We start from the raw sequence: 17,696 nt of genomic DNA, 5'->3' as shown, positions 1-17,696 counted from the left end.
GAGACCCCTCAAAGGGGCCCACGACTATCCCCTCCCCTGCCCAGATGGCCCTGGCCGAATGTCCCCGAATCACCTGAGCCTCTCCAGCCTTTTCCCATGAATAGCCACGAGCCCGAGACAGGGGATGCTCCGAACCCAAACAGCTCTGGCCACACTGGCTCCAGCCCGTCCCCTTCCCTAGCTCGCCAGGCCTGGGGGCATTCGTGACTGGCCACAGGGCCCCTCAGCAGCAGGAGGTGCTGGGGGGCTGAGCCGGGACCAGGGCACTGACCCATGGGCCAGGCAAGATAGCCTTTGCTGGTGAGGTCGCTGCTCCCATCTGATCTGGCATCTGCAGCGGGCTATGTGGAGGGGCAGGGGGGGCTCTTGAGGCCATGCAGGGGCAGCACGGGGAAGCTAACCCTGCGTCTGCCCAGTCTGTATGTGACCTGGGTTCAAGGCAGAGGCCTCCACGGCTGACACCTGACTGGCCCCAGTGCTGGGGGGCTGGCCGGCTGCCTCCCCAGAAGAGGGGCTACCCAGCGTGGGGGCTTTGCCCAAGGGAAAGGGCCTGGGGGCTGAGTGCCAAGGGACATGGGGCTGGCTGCGGGGGGTTGATGGCAGGGTGGGAGCAGCTTGGCCCAAGGCTGCTGCATGTGCACAGAGGCCAATGTGCCTGCCCAGGGAGACCTGGCTGCCGGCATTGGCCCCCGCGTTCTGTGCCCATTGGACCCGCTGCCCCTAGACCAGGAAGCTGCGGTGCTTGGGGGGAAGCGCCTTGGCTGGGGCTGGCTCTCGGTGGCACGAAGGGTGCCAGGCTGGCTCCTCCTCTGCCTGGCTGCCTGGCAGGGACCCCTCCTCGGAGAGGCTGCTGCTGCTCCTCCTCCTGCCCCGGGGCGCTGCCCACGCTGGCTGTCGCAGCCCCCCGGGCGGTGCCACCTGACTCCCCTCGCCCAGCCCGCGCTGGCGCTTGGCGTAGGTGGTGTTGGGGGTGGAGCTGGTGAAGATCCAGAGGGGCTTTGCAGCCTGGTTGGCCATGGGGATGTCGCTGGCGAGAGTCTTGGCTACGAGCAGACGCCGCGGTGAGAGGCTGTCGACTCTGGGGAGACATTGTGCACAGCAACGTCAGCCTCTGCCCTGGGCGTGACGGCAGCACAGAAGCAGCAGTGCCCATTGAGAAGGGCAAACAAGGGACGGGGGGGGGGAGGGGGTGCTGTGTGGAAGGGGGCAGGGTGTGGGCTCAGTAGGGGGCGCTGTGCTGCGGGTGCAGGGTGGGGGGGGGCGCTGTGCTGCAGGGGGTGGGATGTGGATGCAATAAGGGGTGCTGTGCTGTAGGGGGTGGGGCGGGAGTACAGTGGGGGACATGCTCCCCTCCCAGTCAGTGCTGACCCCAGCATCGCACTAAGTCAGGCCCCTTCAGCCCAGCCTGGCCGGCTGCCTGCCAGCGGTGAAGCTCCCCCAGCCCTGTTCTCCAGATCTGGCCACGTTGCAGCTCAGGTCCCTCCACGCGACCACCGCAAAGTCCCCCTGCTTTTCAGCGGCCTGGATGCGTCTGCCTCACTTCCTGGCCTAAACAGCTGTGCCATGTGGTGGCCTGTTAAACGCCATCCACCCTAGGACTCCTGCTAATCATCGCCCCGCGCCCCATTTGGGCTCTCATCACGGGATGTCCCTCCCCCAGCTCTATTACAAGGACACGGCTTTCAAGGAGCGCGTCAGGGATTGGGGCTGGGGGAAGCTCCTGGAGGTGTGTGGATGAGAATTGCCCGCCTCCGGCCAGCGCCCTCTGCAGCACCTTGCCCCTCCTTCACTTCAGAGTCATGCTGCCAAGGTGAGACGGCCCCAGCGTGATGCCGTCCGAGCTCCTGGCTTGCACTGGCCAGCGCACCTCCCGCAGTGATCCCCGAATCAGCACCGTTGGCACCCGCCACGTGTGCCAAAATCACATCCCCCGCCCTCCCCCTGAAAAAATCACAGCTGCTTCAAATCTGAGATTTTCCAAGCAAGCTCCTTCATGCTCGCTCCCCTCCTGCCCCATTCACGTGGGGAACGCTCCTTGTAAACACCTCCAAAGCCTTCCACAAAACACTTGTCCCCAGCTAAGCTGCTGCTGGGTGGAGAACACGGCCTGGTGTCGTACACCCCCATCGGTCTGTTGGGCGCCAGCTGTTGGCTCTTGGCTTATACTTTGTACCCCACTTTCACCCTCTCCTTGTCCCCCCCCCAACCTCGCTCCCCTAGCACAGTACTGGGGTCATCACTGATTGCAAGGGGAGAGCACCCCTAATTAAGACCCCCCACCCTGTTCCCTGCAGATTGGAAGCTCCTTGGGGAAGGGGGCTGTGTTTGTACAGCTCCTGACACCAAGGGGGCCTGGTCCAGGACTGGGGATCCCAGGTGTTACCGTAATACACCTAATAAGTAATGATAATAATACAATATTTTTTAAATCATCTGTATCAGGTTTTGTTTGTAGATTTTGAGCCATTCAGGGTCACAGTTTCCAGCTTTTCTACACAACTGTAAAAGCCAGAAATGTACTTTTTTGCCCCAGTGAAAGCTGAGCAGTGTCTCCTAAAATCACAGGACTCCGGCTGCTGGGGCTTTAAGAAAAACACATGTCATGAGACTCACTTGGCAACACAGGGCAGAGGCTGCAAACAGCAGCAGGGAGGTAACTGAGCCATAGATGTTAAGGCCAGAGAAGGCCCAACTCTGACCGTCTCGGCTGACCTCCTGCACGGTACGGGCCGGAGACGCACTCCCCCGCCCCCCCGAATCCTGCATCCAGCCCGTATCATTTGCTTTACCCTGGTTTGTTATGCTATTCCAGTCCCTGGTGCATTTCTCAGCCAGGCCTCTTTGCAAACAGTTCAGCACAAAATCAGGCAACACACAGAAATCTCAGAGCCAGGCTGATCCTGTCCAGCCTTCCACAAAAGAGGGGAGAAGGCTTTAAACACCAGATAAAAGCTGCTTTTGCCCACAGATTCCACCTGGGGAGGGTGTGTTTGTGTGTGCGTGTGCACGTGTGTTCACAAGCATGCACACTGGCCAACCAACAACCCTTCACAGACACACCCCATGGCAGGATTGGCCACTGGGACAGGATTGTACTGATGGGGAAACCGAGGCAAAAAGTGGGGAAACTGACTTGCCCAGAGTCACTAGCTCAGCGTTTCTCCAATGCAGCCACCAGTGGAGATTTTCACAGCCACGACAGCCTCCAAAGCATGGGTGGAGATTGGGGGGGAGCAAAGCCCTTCCCTGCAGCCCCCAGCAGTTGGTCCTGAAGAGCTGTTACCGAGGGCAGGTGGCAGGGACTCGCAGCTCTTGGGGGGCTCCAGGCAGTGCCTTTGGAGGCCTGCACGGTGCTGGAGGCAGCACTTGTCAGCGGAGGCATCTGCGGCGTTCGGTCGCTGGGACGCACCCCTGGGAAGCTCTCCCACTCCCATCTGGCCGGGGCATGGAGAGCCTGGGATTCCTGAGTTCCTGACCCATCTTCCCCGGGGCCGGCTCTGGATGAAGGGCCGTGGGAGGCGGTTTGACAGAGCAGCCACCAGCAAGGGTTGGTGGCCACACTCTGAGGCCACCAAAAAGTGTGTTGTGAGAACCCCTGCACTAGCCGGTGGGAACCCAGGAGTCCTGGCTCCCCAGAGCCTGCTCATTCCTGGACTATCCCTCCTCGCTGCTGTGTCTCTATCCTGCTGCCAGGCTGTGGTGTAAATGAAAATCCAAATGACCGACTCTCCCAGGCACTCACAGCAGGGCTGGGCAGCTCAGAGGCTCTGGTGCAATTTCTTTTTCGCTGTCCATGGTAATACTCACACAGCCTGAGCGTGGAAAGGACTCCCAGCTCTTTGCTGTTTCCCTGGAAGTCCTGTGGCCAGGACACTCTGGGCTTACGTTTTACAGAAATGGCCGGTTTCAGGAAAAAGCCGGGAAATGTGCCCTCGAAAGGCTCAGGAATCAGAAGGAGAAGAGCCACACACTTGTCATCAAATCGCATGGTTTTTTTCAGACAATCTCGGGATTTTGGGAGCCTGACTTGTGAGTTTCGATCCTTCCGGGAGCTGATACGGCTCCAGCACCCTGAACCTACTGGCACTCCCCCCTGCCTGGAGCTAAAGGATGTTACGAACACTGTGGAGCCAGACTTTCAAGAGCTCCGCCCCCGGCGTTTCTGAGCTCTTCTGAGACGGTCCCCAAGGGGCCCGATTCTCGTTTACTCTAAGGCCCTTTCAGGATAACGGGTATGCTGCTAGAGTGCGGTGTAGGGGCCTTAGTGGAAATGTGACTTAGGCCCTACATCGAGAATCAGTTCACCCAGCACTGAAATGTAACCACCTCTGGAGCAGTGCACAGCAGCCATCATAATAGATTAGGTGCAAGGGGAAGCACCCCCAACAGTTGAGGGGTGCAGAGGAGCCATAGCGGGGTTCAGTCTAATCCCTTGTCTCTCGAAGAGCGTCCGTATTGCCCACACCCTTTCCCAAGACCTCTGAACCCCTGGAGATCAAGCAGCTACGTGCCCCTGTTGGGAGTGGAGTTCATGCCTCCTCCCACCGCTTTGCTCTGCCTTTCTCTTTGCTTTTTTTCACCCCTCCTCTCATCCTCCTCCCTCCCCCCACCACCACCGCCTTTGAGCTCACCTGATCTCATTGTACGAATCCTCCACTTCCTCCTCCGGCCACTTCCGCACGCTCTGGTGGTGCAACCAGAGTACCAGGGCTAGGAGAGCCAGCAGCACCAGCCCCATGGTCAGGGTGACGGTGACACCCACCACGATGCCCAGCGTGCCCTGTGGGGCTGAAACACAGCGACAGGTCACCAGCGACTCGGCGGCCAATTGCTGCCTCGATGGTCGGGTGGCAGGAAAGGCGGATCCTGGTAGCAGGGGGTGCAGAGGACCTGGACTGGCCAAAGCAGACGGTCCCAGTGCGGGATTTGTCAGCAGAGATGGGCGGGAATCAGGTTTTCCGCAAGTTTGAAAAAAAAATTCCGGCACAGAACAAAAATGAACAGTTTCCACATTTCCCAGGCAATAAAAAAGACACCGTTGGGTTGATCAAAATGTTTCCTTCCAGTTTCATTATTTAAAAAGGTTCCTTTCCCCCCCTACTACTGTACAAGGACAGAAATCCTGAAACGGAATGTGGCTTCGAAATGAAAAGTCGAGACGTTCCCATCCGGAACGGGCCAACCTGGAGCGTCTTGGCCGTCTCCATATTCAAATTGAAATTGACGCATTTTGCTGTCAACGAATCAGCCCTTTCCGACAGAGAAACCTTCCCACGGATCCTTTCCGACCAGGCCTAGCCGTTAGCCACAGGGATTTAGAGGCACAGAGATGCTGGATTTGGCTGTGGGGATCTCCCCTCTTAGAGCTTCAGCCCCAAATGCAAGCTGCTCTGATCTGATCCAGGTTTAGTGAACCAGGCAAGGGCCCTACCCCAGGGACAGGGCGGGGTACTGTGGGCAGCTGGCTCCAGCAGGACATGCTCTGCCTCAAGCCATGGCTGGAGCATTTGGGCTGGCTTCACAGCTGGGACCAGTTTGGTGTCAAGCTCTCCAGTTGGGCACCGGCACTGGCAAGTGTTCCATCAGTGCCCAGTGTTTGATGAGAGGGATCCACTCCCCTCCCTCCCCCTGGCCCTGACTCACCCAGGCGCACACGCAGCTGGAGGGCGCAGGAGCCGGAGCCCAGCGCGTTGGAGGCCGTGCAGCGGTACAGGCCTGAGGTGGCGGCCGTCAGGTTCTGCAGGGTCAGCAGGGCCCGGCGCGCCTCTGCCCCGCCAGCCGGAGAGCGAGGGGACAAACGAGAGGGAGCGGGTTACACTGGAGCCACCCCCAGGCCAGCTGGGGAGCCGGGGCTAGAACCCAGCTCCCTGGGGGCCAAGTACAGGGGCCTCTGCCACATGGGCTAAAGGGGACGACTGCCTAGCCGGTGGTGGGACAAGACTCTTCTCCTCTCTGTGGGTCCAGCCACTGGACACTCCCTCCCACTCCCCACTGGCTTCTTCTGCCAGAAGATGCCCGTCACATGGCATCTGGCACACTCTGCATGTCTGGGTGCAACACCGTGTATGCCACATTGCCCTGTGTGCACGACATAGGTACTGTGGCATGTGACCCTGGCACAGGTACTTGTGGGGCTCATGTGCTCAGGGGCGAATCCCTGATGGGACCCAGACCCCTCTCCATGCTGCACCCCTCCCCCACCCTGTCCCCCCCACCCCGCCGTTCCCAGTACCTGTGTAGCTCATCACCAGGGGCTGCTTGTCGGGGGGGATCTTCTCCCAGCTGAAGGTAGGGGCGGGCACGCCTTCCCGCACAGCACAGGACAGGTGGACGTCCCCCCCTTCCTCCCCACTCCCCTCGCTGGAGCATTCGGGGCTGGAGGGGGGCACTGCAGGGACACAGACCAGTGCCCTGTCAGGGGGACCTGCTGTGGACAGGACAGTCCCCCCACACACATCCGCTCCCCCCAGGGCCCTTGGGTTTCCCAGTGCCCACAGCAGCTACTGAGAGCCCCGGCACTGGGGGTTGTTAGCACTCGTCAGAGAGCTGGGGGGTGGGTTGACCCAGCTACAGACAAAGAGCCATGCACTCAGGTATGTACACACACACACAGGGCCGGCTCCAGGGTTTTGGCCGCCCCAAGCAGCCAAAAAAAAAAAAGCCGCGATCGTGATCTGCGGTGGCAATTTGGCGGGAGGTCCTTCGCTCCGAGCGGGAGTGAGGGACCGTCCGCCAAATTGCCGCCGAATAGCTGGACGTGCCGCCCCTCTCCAGAGTGGCCGCCCCAAGCACCTGCTTGCCAGGCTGGTGCCTGGAGCCGGCCCTGCACTCACACACACAGCCCAGTGCACATGCACTCTCTCTCTCACACACACACAACACAGGGCACAGTGCACATGCACTCACACACACACACTGCACAGTGAACACAGTGCACATGAACACACACAATGCCTGTGCACTCCCACACACAAGCATATATATACACAATACCCAGACAATTCAGCTGAGTGCAAACACTATGCACACAAACACACACACAGATACACCCTCATGGTACAGACACACCCAGGCGTCAGACCAAGGCGCCACACACACCGCTACGTGCTCACACACAGGCTTTACTCCCACGTGCACACTTTACACTAAATCTCATGATATCACAGATAGTAACACAGAGGCACACAGCAAAGTGTGCACACAACACACACCCAGACAGCTGCTCAGATGTGTGTGCACATGCACCCACTGAGATAGGGGCACACACACACTAGCACTCACTCCCAGCCACACTGGGACACACACACCCCAATCCTCCCCCCACACACATACACTCAGACACACACCCCCAAGACCCAGACAGATACACACCCCTGACCTGCACAGACATACAGACGCACACATACCAAGAACTGCACACACTCTGGCAGACCTACTCACACAACCAGGCCCCCCAAGACTCACACACACACACTCAGACACACACACCAAGAGCTACACACAGAGACAGACAGATCCACCCCAAGACCTGCACACACACACACACACACACACACACACACACACACACATATTGAGCCAAGCACCCAGTAGACAGTGTAAAGGCAGGGATGGGGGGGGGGCAGGGCTTCTTCCCCATGAGGGTGGGACGTACCGAGCACGGAGAGCTGGATGACCCCGATGTTGGGCGTGTCCCGGTCGGGTGGGTTCATGACGCTGCACTGGTACGTCCCGCTATCCGAGCTGCGCGTCTTGTTGAGGAAGATGGTGGCACTCTGGGCGGGTGGGAAGGCGAAGCCCACGCGGCCCGTGTACTGGGACAGACTCTCCACCACCTCTCCCTGCTCATAAGCCAGGACCTGGGGTGGAGGGGAAGGGAGGGAAGAACCCAGCCATGAGCCAGAGACGCCTCCCCTTGTTCCCTCATTGAGCACAGGGCACTTCCATTGCACTCGCAGAGACAGTGTGGGCCAGTGGGCAAAGCATTGGGCTGGGAGCCAGGAGTGCCTACGTCAAATCCCACTTCTGCCACCAACTAGCTGGGCTAGGTCCATCGATGGCTATTAGCCAAGATAGTCAGGGACACAACCTCATGCTCTGGGGCTCACTCGATAAGTGCCCTGTTCTGTTCATTCCCTCTGAAGCACCTGGCAGTAGCCACTGTCAGAACACAGGATACCGGGCTAGCTGGACCATTGGTCTGACCCAGAGTGGCCGTTTGTATGTTCTTATACCTGGAGGGGCTAGTGCCAAGCCCAGTGTCAGCAGGAGCAGGGCTGGGCCTATTGAAAAGGAGGATGAAGCCCAACAGGGGTCTGTTCAAGGGTGCATCCTAGGGTGGTGCTTCCAGGCAGCACCCTTCGCCCCAGCACTGCCTTCCCCCTCGTGACAGGGAGAGGAGGCTGCTTTTAAAGTCACTGTTTAGGTTGGTGGCCTGAAAGGCGAGGCCAGGCTGTGATCTGCAATGTGAGAGAGGGGCAGGTGGCTCATTGCCCTCTCCATACAATGCTCCTAAGCAGCAATGTAGCAGTACCCCATGGGGGCAGGGCAGGGCAGAGCGGGGTGTGGGAGAGCAGAACTCCTCCATGACTCCTTAGCGAGCTCCACCCTGAAATCTGCCCCTTCTTGTTTTATCCAGACAGCATGCCTGCAGCTGCTGCTATTATTCCTGTGTGTCAACACCTTGCTAAACTGTTAGCCTCACTAGTATCCTGCAGCAAGGAGTTCCACAGGTTAATGGTGCCCCAGTTTTGAGAAATTGCACAGCGTGCTCACAACAGTGCCTCTCTCTTGCGATGCCTGCAAGACTCTGACATCTGACAGCAGTTGGTGAACCGGGATGGCTGTTTACTGGGCATCACAAGTTAATTTGTCCTCGTGCGTTGATTCCCCCTCCCCCCCAGCTGTTGCTTTCGCGCCCCCTCTCTTCCGTTGCTTTCTCCCACCTGTTTTGTCTGGCCACCATCCTAGGCTGTGAGGTTTCTGGGTAGGGACAGTGCGCAGCCTCCGAGGGCCCTGATCCCTGACTGGGACCTCAATCCCTGACTGTACCAAAGCTAACCGCCCTCCAGCAACAGACGGGAAGGAAAAGGGCCACGCTCCACCTACCTGCTGGGGCCGGTTTGGCTCCGCCAGCGGGGTGACCGTCCAGATGATGTTGAGGCGACTCAGCGAGGCCGTGGTGTGGAAGTTACAAGGCAGAAGCGCGTTCCCTCCCCTCGCCACCTGGATGCTGGCAGCGCCCACCGACACCTTCACCGCGCCCACTGCTGGAAAAGGCACAACGGGTGGAGTCAGCACGGAGGATCCTGGCAATGAAAGCTGGACGCCTGGCCAAGATTCAGAGCCAGAGGAGTGAAAAACAGACAAGCTCCCCCAGCCGCGATGGCTGCCAGCAGCCAATGCAGGGACTGACAAGGGACAACCAGAGCTAAGGGCCTGTGTGGCTGAAACAGCCTCCACCCTCCGGTGTGAGGGCACCTGACACCCCCAGGCAGTGGGGTGACACTGGCACGGCCTAGAGCTGGGCACAGGAACGGTTCCTGACCATGCTGGGCCAGAACAATTCTAGCATCCGGCCTGTGCCAGCCCAGTGGTTGTTACCGTGGGGACTGTCAAAGTGATCCAGGAACAAAGAGTCCACGTAAAGCTGCATTCCCCACTGGCCCGCATTAGCCACCCAGCTTCCCAGAGACGCAGCCCTCACCCGCGCAGGGTCCCCCAGGCAGAGCTGGGCATTACACGGGGCCTAGCGGTACGTGGGGCCTATCCCTGGTTGCCGAGGGGAATTTCACCCTGGCTGAATCTTTGCTCCAACCTGAGGAACCCTGGAGAAACCGTGAGGAGGAAAAAGTCAGGGCTGAGGCTGGGCCGACTGCGGGGAAACCGAACTAGCCCAAGGCTGGCTGGGGGATTCCCAAGCCAGAGCGACCAGGCTGGCCCGAAGCCACACGCCAGGGGCAGCCAGCGCACAAGAGATTTGGGGCGTGATTTCTGGACTGAGGAGTTGGAATAAGTCTGGAGCAGCAGCCAGTGTGTCTGTCTGGCTTGCACCGGGCAACTATGTTTTGCCAATTCATTTTGCCAAAGAACCATCAATAGTAATTAGTCCCACTCGGTAATTAACATGGATTTGTCTCCTGTCCTGCCTCGATCCCAGCTTGGCTGGGTTAACCCCTTCGGGGCCGGAGGAGCGATTAGGAGCTGTCACACATCAGCTCCAGCCTGTTTAACCCTTTCCAGGCTGGGACGCCACCTCACCCCCCCTCCCCGGGATCTCAGCTGGATGCAGGAGATGTGGGGGGCTGAACAATGGGGCACTGTCCTGCAGAGGCGGGGAGGGGATTGTTGTGGACACTTGCTCCAGGGAACTGCACAAAGTGGGAACCATCTGCCTGCCCTATTCCCATGCTAGATAATTAACGGAGGCATGGGGGGGGGGGGGGGGGGGCATGACAACTCCTCAGGGTAATTGGCACTAATTAGGAAGCGCTGTGCAAGGGGCCATGGGACCGGCAGCCGCGCTAATGCCATGTCTGAGGGGCCCTGGCCTGGTCACTAAGGTGCCCACCGGCTAAGACAGCCCCTCCCCAGCACAGTGCAGCAAACACCAGTAATGGGCCCCCAAAGGCGGCCTGGAAAGAGTGGCCCCCCGTGAGAGGTTCCTGTCCATTCCAGGTGGGGGCGATAGAGGCCCCCATGAGAAAGACTGTGCTGCCTCATAGCCCTTAGTATCTCCAAGCACTTCCCAGACAGCTGTGCACATGGGGAAGCTTGCTGGCCCCATGTGACAGATGGGGAAGCTGAGGCTTAGAGAAGGGAAAGCAACTCGCCCACAAGGCGGGACTAGAATCCAGGCATCCTGAGTGCCCCGGCTGTGTCTTAACCACTAGTCCACACTTCCCTCCACACCAGCGTCCATAAAGGCCGCTCCGCTGGGCTTCCAGTCAGCTGGGCTCCCGCCTCTCCCCAGCCCATGGGTCGTCTCCAGCTCCTTGGTGTGTTGCTGGGGGATGGGTTTGTGGTTGGACCCGTGGGGTGTCATCAACACCCCCCTCCCTCCCCGTGTCAGCGACCCAGAACAAAGAAGCCTCTCAGGCTAGGAAAGGCCACTGCACCGCGGCAGCTCTAAGGCGCCAGGCAGGCGTCATGGATGGACCGTGATTTAGCCTGGTAACGCAAGGCAGTTATGGCAGATCTGCCACTTGGAGGGCTCAAGGGGTAACTGATAGGTGGGAAACTGAGGCACACGGTGATTATGTGAATTGCCCACGGTAACTCAAGGGGGTAAGAAAGAGGTGAGAATACAACTCGGGAGTTCAGATTTGTAGTTTGCCCCGCTCTCAGACTCCCCTCCCCTCCCCCAGCTGGGAATAGAACCCAGGAGTCCAGGTGCTCAGTCCTCCCCTGCTGCTGCTCTAACCACTAGGTAACTCCCCTCCCAGAGCTGGGAATCAAACCCAGGAATCCTGACTCCCAGCCCCTCCCCCGCTGCTGCTCTAACCACTAGACTTGCTGCCCCCTCTGAGAAGTATTAGCAGGCCCTGGACGAATGTTGCAGGGCAAATAGCAGTGTCACCCTGCCCAGACTATCCCCATTGTACACAGGGGAAACTGAGGCACGGGAAGCTAAGCAACTTACCCCAGGTCACACAAGGAGTCTGTGGCAAAGCAGGGACTAGCACCCAGCTGGGCCAGCCGGGCATAACCAGCCCCTCATCCAGGATGCCAGTGTGTGTCACCTCTCTGCCTCCCCGGGGGCACCCTGTGCCACCCCTACTCACACCCCTTGGAAGCATTACGCCAGAGCTCCCTTGCAGCTGGTTGCATCACCAGGAGCCCGAGGGGATGAGACAGAGCTCCGTGCAAGGTGCTGCAGGGATCCCTGGCCATGGGCATGGGGGGGGGTGGTGGTGAAAGATCTGGGATTGGCACCTAGCTCAGGGACTTCCAGTCCATCTCTCCTCCCGGCGCCCAGCTCCCGAGACTGACCCCTGCCCCATGCTGGGCAAAACCTCCTCCCTCCAGCCCCCAGGCTGCCCTGCTCACCCCGCTGATCGCAATCTGCAGGGGCTTTGACCTGAGTAGCGATCAGGCCCAGAAGGGGCTGGAGGCGAATGCGTGGGGTCACCATCCCGCCCACGGGAGGAATTGTCCCCTCTCCCTTGCCCCATCTGGTTCCCCTTGTGCCCCCAGGGTACCTGACAGGTAGCAGTGGAGAAGCCACAGGCTGGCGGGGGCGATGGGGTGGCCGCGGGGTCTGGACCTCTCCCTCGGGGCCATGGCTGTGGCACTTAGATCAGCGCGTCCATCCCATGCTGTGCTCAGCTCCCCGCCTCGCTCTGTCTGTTCCCTTCTGAACTCGCCTTTAGTCCCCTCCCTCTCCCGAATCCAGGGCACGGCTCAATGGAAACAAGCACAATCGACGGTGCCCACCCCCCTTCTCAGCACAAGCTGCCAGGGCCCAGTTCCCCCCACTCCCCGTTTTAATGGGGAGTCACTAACACCTTACGGAAAGAGAATAGGGACAGTTACTGCCAGAGTGGAGCACAGCAGGGGCCCATCTAGCCCGGTATCCTGCCTCCAGGCCATCGCCAGCATGGAAGAGACCCCAGGATACCCTGCCGCCAGGGAAGTTTCCTCCTGACCCTCCCCCTGTAGCAGCCATCTCATGAGTCCCTCCCTATCAGACCCAGGGCCCTGCCGACATGGATTTAAGGTGCCAGCACCAGGGTTCTTCAGACCATCCCACCTGTCCCCCTGGACCTAAGGGAACCCCCCCTAGAGATGACTTTCCTTAGCTCAAGCCGTTCCTGACCCCCCCACTGAGGCTGCCAGTGTGGGTGACCCTTCATGCCAGCTGCGGGGGGGGTTTTTGTCGGGGGGGGGGGGGAGCTCCTCTGACGTGGAAGTGAAAGGCTCGGCTCCCATTCCCAATTCTCCAGGCCCCACCCCTGTCGTATGTGTGTGATGACTCCCCCGGGGTCAGCAGTAGCATTTGAACCCCTGCGCCCTTCAGCATGGCTGCACATGCCTCTCCCACTCGAGTTTTTTTGCTGGCAGCAGTAGAAAGCTGTTATCCTGCATATGGAACTAGAGGGGGACATGACACATGCTTTACAGCTGTGTGTTCCACCACACACAGCAGAGAAGCGGGCCTTGTACCACTTTAACTACCTTGCTACCACAGGTGCTGACTTTCCAGTGTGCTGGGGGGGTACTCAACCCCCGGCTCTGCCCAAGCCCCCCCCCACTCCATGTCTTCCCCCCAGGCCCCACCCACTTCTTCCCACCCCTGCCCTGCCCCGCTTCTTCCTGCCCCGTTTCACCCCTCCCCCAAGCACACAGTGTCCTCACTCCTCCCCCTCCCTCCCCAGAGCCTCCTGCATGCCGCAAAACAGCTGATTGTGGTGGGTGAGAGGTGCAGTGAGGTGCTGACTGGCGGGTCCCACTGGCGGGCAGGAGGAGCTGGGGGGAGGGGGAGGTTCTGATAGGGAGGTTGCCCCATTTTTTCCGCATGGGTGCTCCGGGGCTGGAGCGGAGCCGGGGGTTGAGTACCCCCCCAGCACACTGGAAAGTCAGCACCTGTGGTAGCAAGGTAGTTAAAGTGGTACAAGGCCCGCTTCTCTGCTGTGTGTGGTGGAACACACAGCTGTAAAGCATGTGTCATGTCCCCCTCTAGTTCCATATGCAGGATAACAGCTTTCTACTGCTGCCACAGAGTCAGCGTCTGCTACCGTTAAAGTAGTTAAATGTTTGGGTACAGACAAGGCCTAACTGTGATTTGGCCCAATGTTTACAAGTGTCTGGATTAGCATTTAGCAAACACTGGAGTAAAAATTCTGGTGTATGCCTAACTTTAGTGTTACCTGTCAGCTCTGTGCGCTTGGGGAACCAGGGTGCAGTACCCAGCCTGGCTGACTCACGAAGGATCTTCCCCCACACCCACAGCCTCCGCTTGAACCAAAGCCGATCAGAAGAAAGACTTAGAAAAAGCAATGAAAAGGCCGTGGGAGACACACCTAAACCCCTCCGGACAAGGGTGACAGGATTAAGGCAACTCCCCTAGCCGCATTTGCATCAAGGATGGGACAGGGAGGCATCCCCATTAGCAGACAGATTGGAGAACAGAGATTCCAAGGCAAGAACCACACTGAACTCTGGGACCAGAAAAGCAGGGAAGCACTGCATGATGGGGGATCTCTGCTCCAGATGTTAATGAACCCATGCCTGCACGCCCCCAGCTCAGCAGTTATGAGACCAATTCAAATCAAGTCTCTGGCATACATCCACAGCTGGGATGGGTCGTTCAGAGCTTCACTTTGCAGCAAGGTTCCTCCAGAAGTAAGAAGCAGGATTGAAGACCAAATGGAGGAGTTTCCAGGGCCTTTTATATTCTCTCTCTTGTGGGCAGAAACCCCTTGGTTCTCCTGTGCAAAATCACAGCAACAAGATGGAGTTTGGAGTCACATGGGCAAGTCACATGTCCATGCATGACTCAATTCTTTACAGGCCGAAGCCATTGTTTACATATTAGTTCCCAGGAAAGCTCAGATATGGATTGGCATCTCCCGAAGTTCATTGTCAGTTAAGTGTTTCTTGATTGGGCACTTACTGAGAATAGTCCTCTCTCAAGAAGCTGACCAAATGCTTCACTGAGGCTAGGTAGAATCAAAACACATTGATACATAAGTACATAGCCAATATTCATAACTTCATCTACAAAAATGACACACACTTACAGACAGCATAATCATAACCAGCAAATCATAACCTTTCCATAGACACCTTACTGGACCTCCTTTGTACAAGATCTGGTGCAACTATAGGACGTTGGTTGCAACAATGATCTATATGGTCACAGTTCATGTCAATAACGTCGCACTGAAGCTGCCTAGTTGCATTGTGAGCTCCCTGGAAGGAACACCGCCCATAGCCAGGAATGAGCAGTTTCTATTGTCTAGCCTGAACAAAACAACTTTGGTATACTCCCTTGTTTGCACATAAACAAATCTAGTGTTCTCCCTTGAACCATTGTTGTTTCCCTACAAAAAACCCCTACCCATGTTCAAGTCAATGATCTGATGCCTGGATCCAACAGCTGCATCAGTTCCACTGGGACTTCATCTTCTCCTGACTGATCGTGCTGGGGGCTCTGCCTGTCTCCAGCACTCTGGACTCTCTGCTACCACCACCACGTGGTAACCCCGATTGATTCAAGCTTCATGGAGTGGTGAGAACCCATCTCTCTCTCTCTCTCTCTCTCTAGGTGTAGCCTTCTGACCCTGACTTGTGTGATCACTTACAGTTTTCTAAACCTGACTTTTATAATCAAGTTTAAGTTAGATTTAATATTATAACTGTTTTGTTTGTTTGGCTCCCCTGTGGTTATTACCTGGCAGTAAATCACTTTCATGGTTAAGCTGGTTGCTTCTCTCTCTCCCAGGTGTTTTTTGGCTTCCCCATTTGCTCTGCAGCAACTAGAGTGACCACATAGCAACTGTGAAAAAACGGGACAGGGGGTGGGGAGTAATAGGCACCTATATAAGAAAAAGTACCAAAAAACAGGACTGTCCCTATAAAAATGGGACATCTGGTCACCTTAGCAGCAACACTCCTCGTACCTAAGGTAAAGATCCCTGCAGCACCCAAAAATCCTGTGGGGTTTGCTCATCAAGTGAGTTACGACCAGAACAATTGGAACGTGAAAGTGGGGATAGGGACGTGCTGAACCTGGGGCATAGGAGGGCGGCAGATTGAAAGTGCTGCTCGACCCAGTCTGCTCAGACGTACGCTATTGCGGTGCCCGTGGCATATGAGGGTGACAGCTTGGAAGTGCTGCTCGAGCCAGCCTGCTGAGTCCAGGGACATATAAGGGGCCAGCTTGGGAGTGCTGATTAACCCGGTCCTCTCAGCCACGCTCTGTTAGTTTTCAGAGTAGAAGCCATGTTAGTCTGTATCCGCAAAAAGAACAGGAGTACTTGTGGCACCTTAGAGACTAACAAATTTATTAGAGCATAAGCTTTCGTGGACTACAGCCCACTTCTTCGGATGCTCTGTTAGTGTGTGTGTGGGTGTTCAGCTGATTCAGGGGCTGGAAGAACGGAGCCCTGGGGAACCTAGGGCCTGCAGGATAGCGCCATTGGGAGGGGACTTGCAGAAGGGAGGAGTAGAGCTCCGTATGAGAACACAAGTGACACAAGCAGTACATGGATAGAAATACAGACCCCCCCCCACACCCAGAAGAGTAACCCTAATAAATGAGCGTACCCCAAAGTAACGAGCAAAACTGGTAACATTAGAGCCTGAGTCTCATTTACCCTCCTCTGGTGTGCATGGTAAATAATTCCACAGTATTTATAATGAAAGACCAATTATCAGAAAACCTCAGCCCTTATGAATGCTTTACATAGGAAGGTAGATAGATCGATTGATTGATCAGTGGCTCTCAACCTTTCCAGACTACTGTACCCCTTTCAGGAGTCTGATTTGTCTTGCTGACTGCCAAGTTTCATCTCATTTAAAAATGACTTGCTTACAAAATCACACATAAAATACAAAAGTGTCACAGCTACTATTACTGAAACATTGCTGACTTTCTCATTTTTACCATATAATTATAAACCAATTGGAATATACATATTATACTTACATTTCAGTGTATAGTATATCGAGCAGTATAAACAAGTCATTGTCTGTATGAAATTGTAGTTTGTACTGACTTCGCTAGTCCGTAGTCTGTTGTAAAACTATGCAAATATCTAGATGAGTTGATGTGCCCCCTGGAAGATCTCTGCGTACTCCCAAGGGCACGTGTACCCTGGTTGAGAACCACTGAGAGACAGCGAGAGAGAGAGAGAGATGGGGGTAAGGGGATGGATAGATAGATAGAGGGGGTGTATGGGGATAGATAGATACTGTTGATGTGTATCTGGAACCCATTAGCTGTCCAGTTCTCTATTCTACCACTTGTCAATGTTCTTGTTGCCCATTTAAAGGGCCAGCCCTTCCCTAACATGCCTGGCTTTGATGCGAAGGCGGTGTTCATTTTTTAACCCAGCTCTCTTGTTTCTACAAGGGAGGTTAGGGCCCAGCTGGGGTTCTCAGATTTCCATGCACTGACCATAACTAAAACACAGGGAAGCAGGACACTTGAGTTCTATTCCCAACGCTGCCACTGCCTGCTTGGGTGACCTTCAGTGAGTTGCTGCCCCACTCTATGCCTCAGTTTCCCCATCTGTGAAATGGGGATACGTATACTTACTGCCTTTGTAAAGCACTTTGAGATCTACTGATTAGAGCCAGGATTATTATTTGTATATCAGGAGCAGGTCTGGGCTTCAGTGAGAGGGGGACCCCTGGTACCTGGCGCTGCACAGACAGTCCATGCCCCCAAAGAACTCAATTGAAATTGATACAGGGTGAGATGGTAAACTGAGGCACAAAGAGAGGAAGGGCCTTATCCCGGTCACACAGCGGAGCTGGGACTAGAACCCAGGAGTCCTGAGGACCAGCCCACGCTCCTTCTTTAGCTGTTGCTGGCAGCAGCTCAGTTAAAGCGATGCAGGAAGGGGTTAGCAGGCGCTGGCTCGTATCCCGGGACAAGCTCTCCTGTGCCAAGCTCCCCGGCTCGGGTAATACCGGTCCCCTGCTGCTTTAGACTCGGGCAACCCCCTCGGAGGGTGGGCAAAGCAGCC

General features: G+C 56.8%; 1 protein-coding gene across 1 annotated transcript; it reads right to left on the bottom strand.

Annotated features, from left to right (window-relative positions):
• Positions 1–358: 358 nt before the first annotated feature.
• On the bottom strand, positions 359–16,703 carry LOC117869506 (immunoglobulin superfamily member 11-like). Its single transcript, XM_034756396.1, has 7 exons — positions 16,652–16,703; positions 9,109–9,269; positions 7,655–7,859; positions 6,233–6,388; positions 5,644–5,766; positions 4,632–4,788; positions 359–1,078 (listed from the first exon to the last, which is right to left on the bottom strand). The coding sequence occupies exons 1-7, from the start codon at positions 16,689–16,691 to the stop codon at positions 721–723; spliced, it is 1,200 nt and encodes a 399-aa protein (XP_034612287.1). The 5' UTR covers positions 16,692–16,703; the 3' UTR covers positions 359–720.
• Positions 16,704–17,696: the final 993 nt, after the last annotated feature.

Source organism: Trachemys scripta, chromosome 24, assembly GCF_013100865.1.
Source record: "Trachemys scripta elegans isolate TJP31775 chromosome 24, CAS_Tse_1.0, whole genome shotgun sequence".
In the NCBI taxonomy this organism is placed as follows: Eukaryota; Metazoa; Chordata; order Testudines; family Emydidae; genus Trachemys; species Trachemys scripta.
Note: the sequence above shows the minus strand (reverse complement) of the source record. Positions and strands in the feature narration are given on the sequence as shown.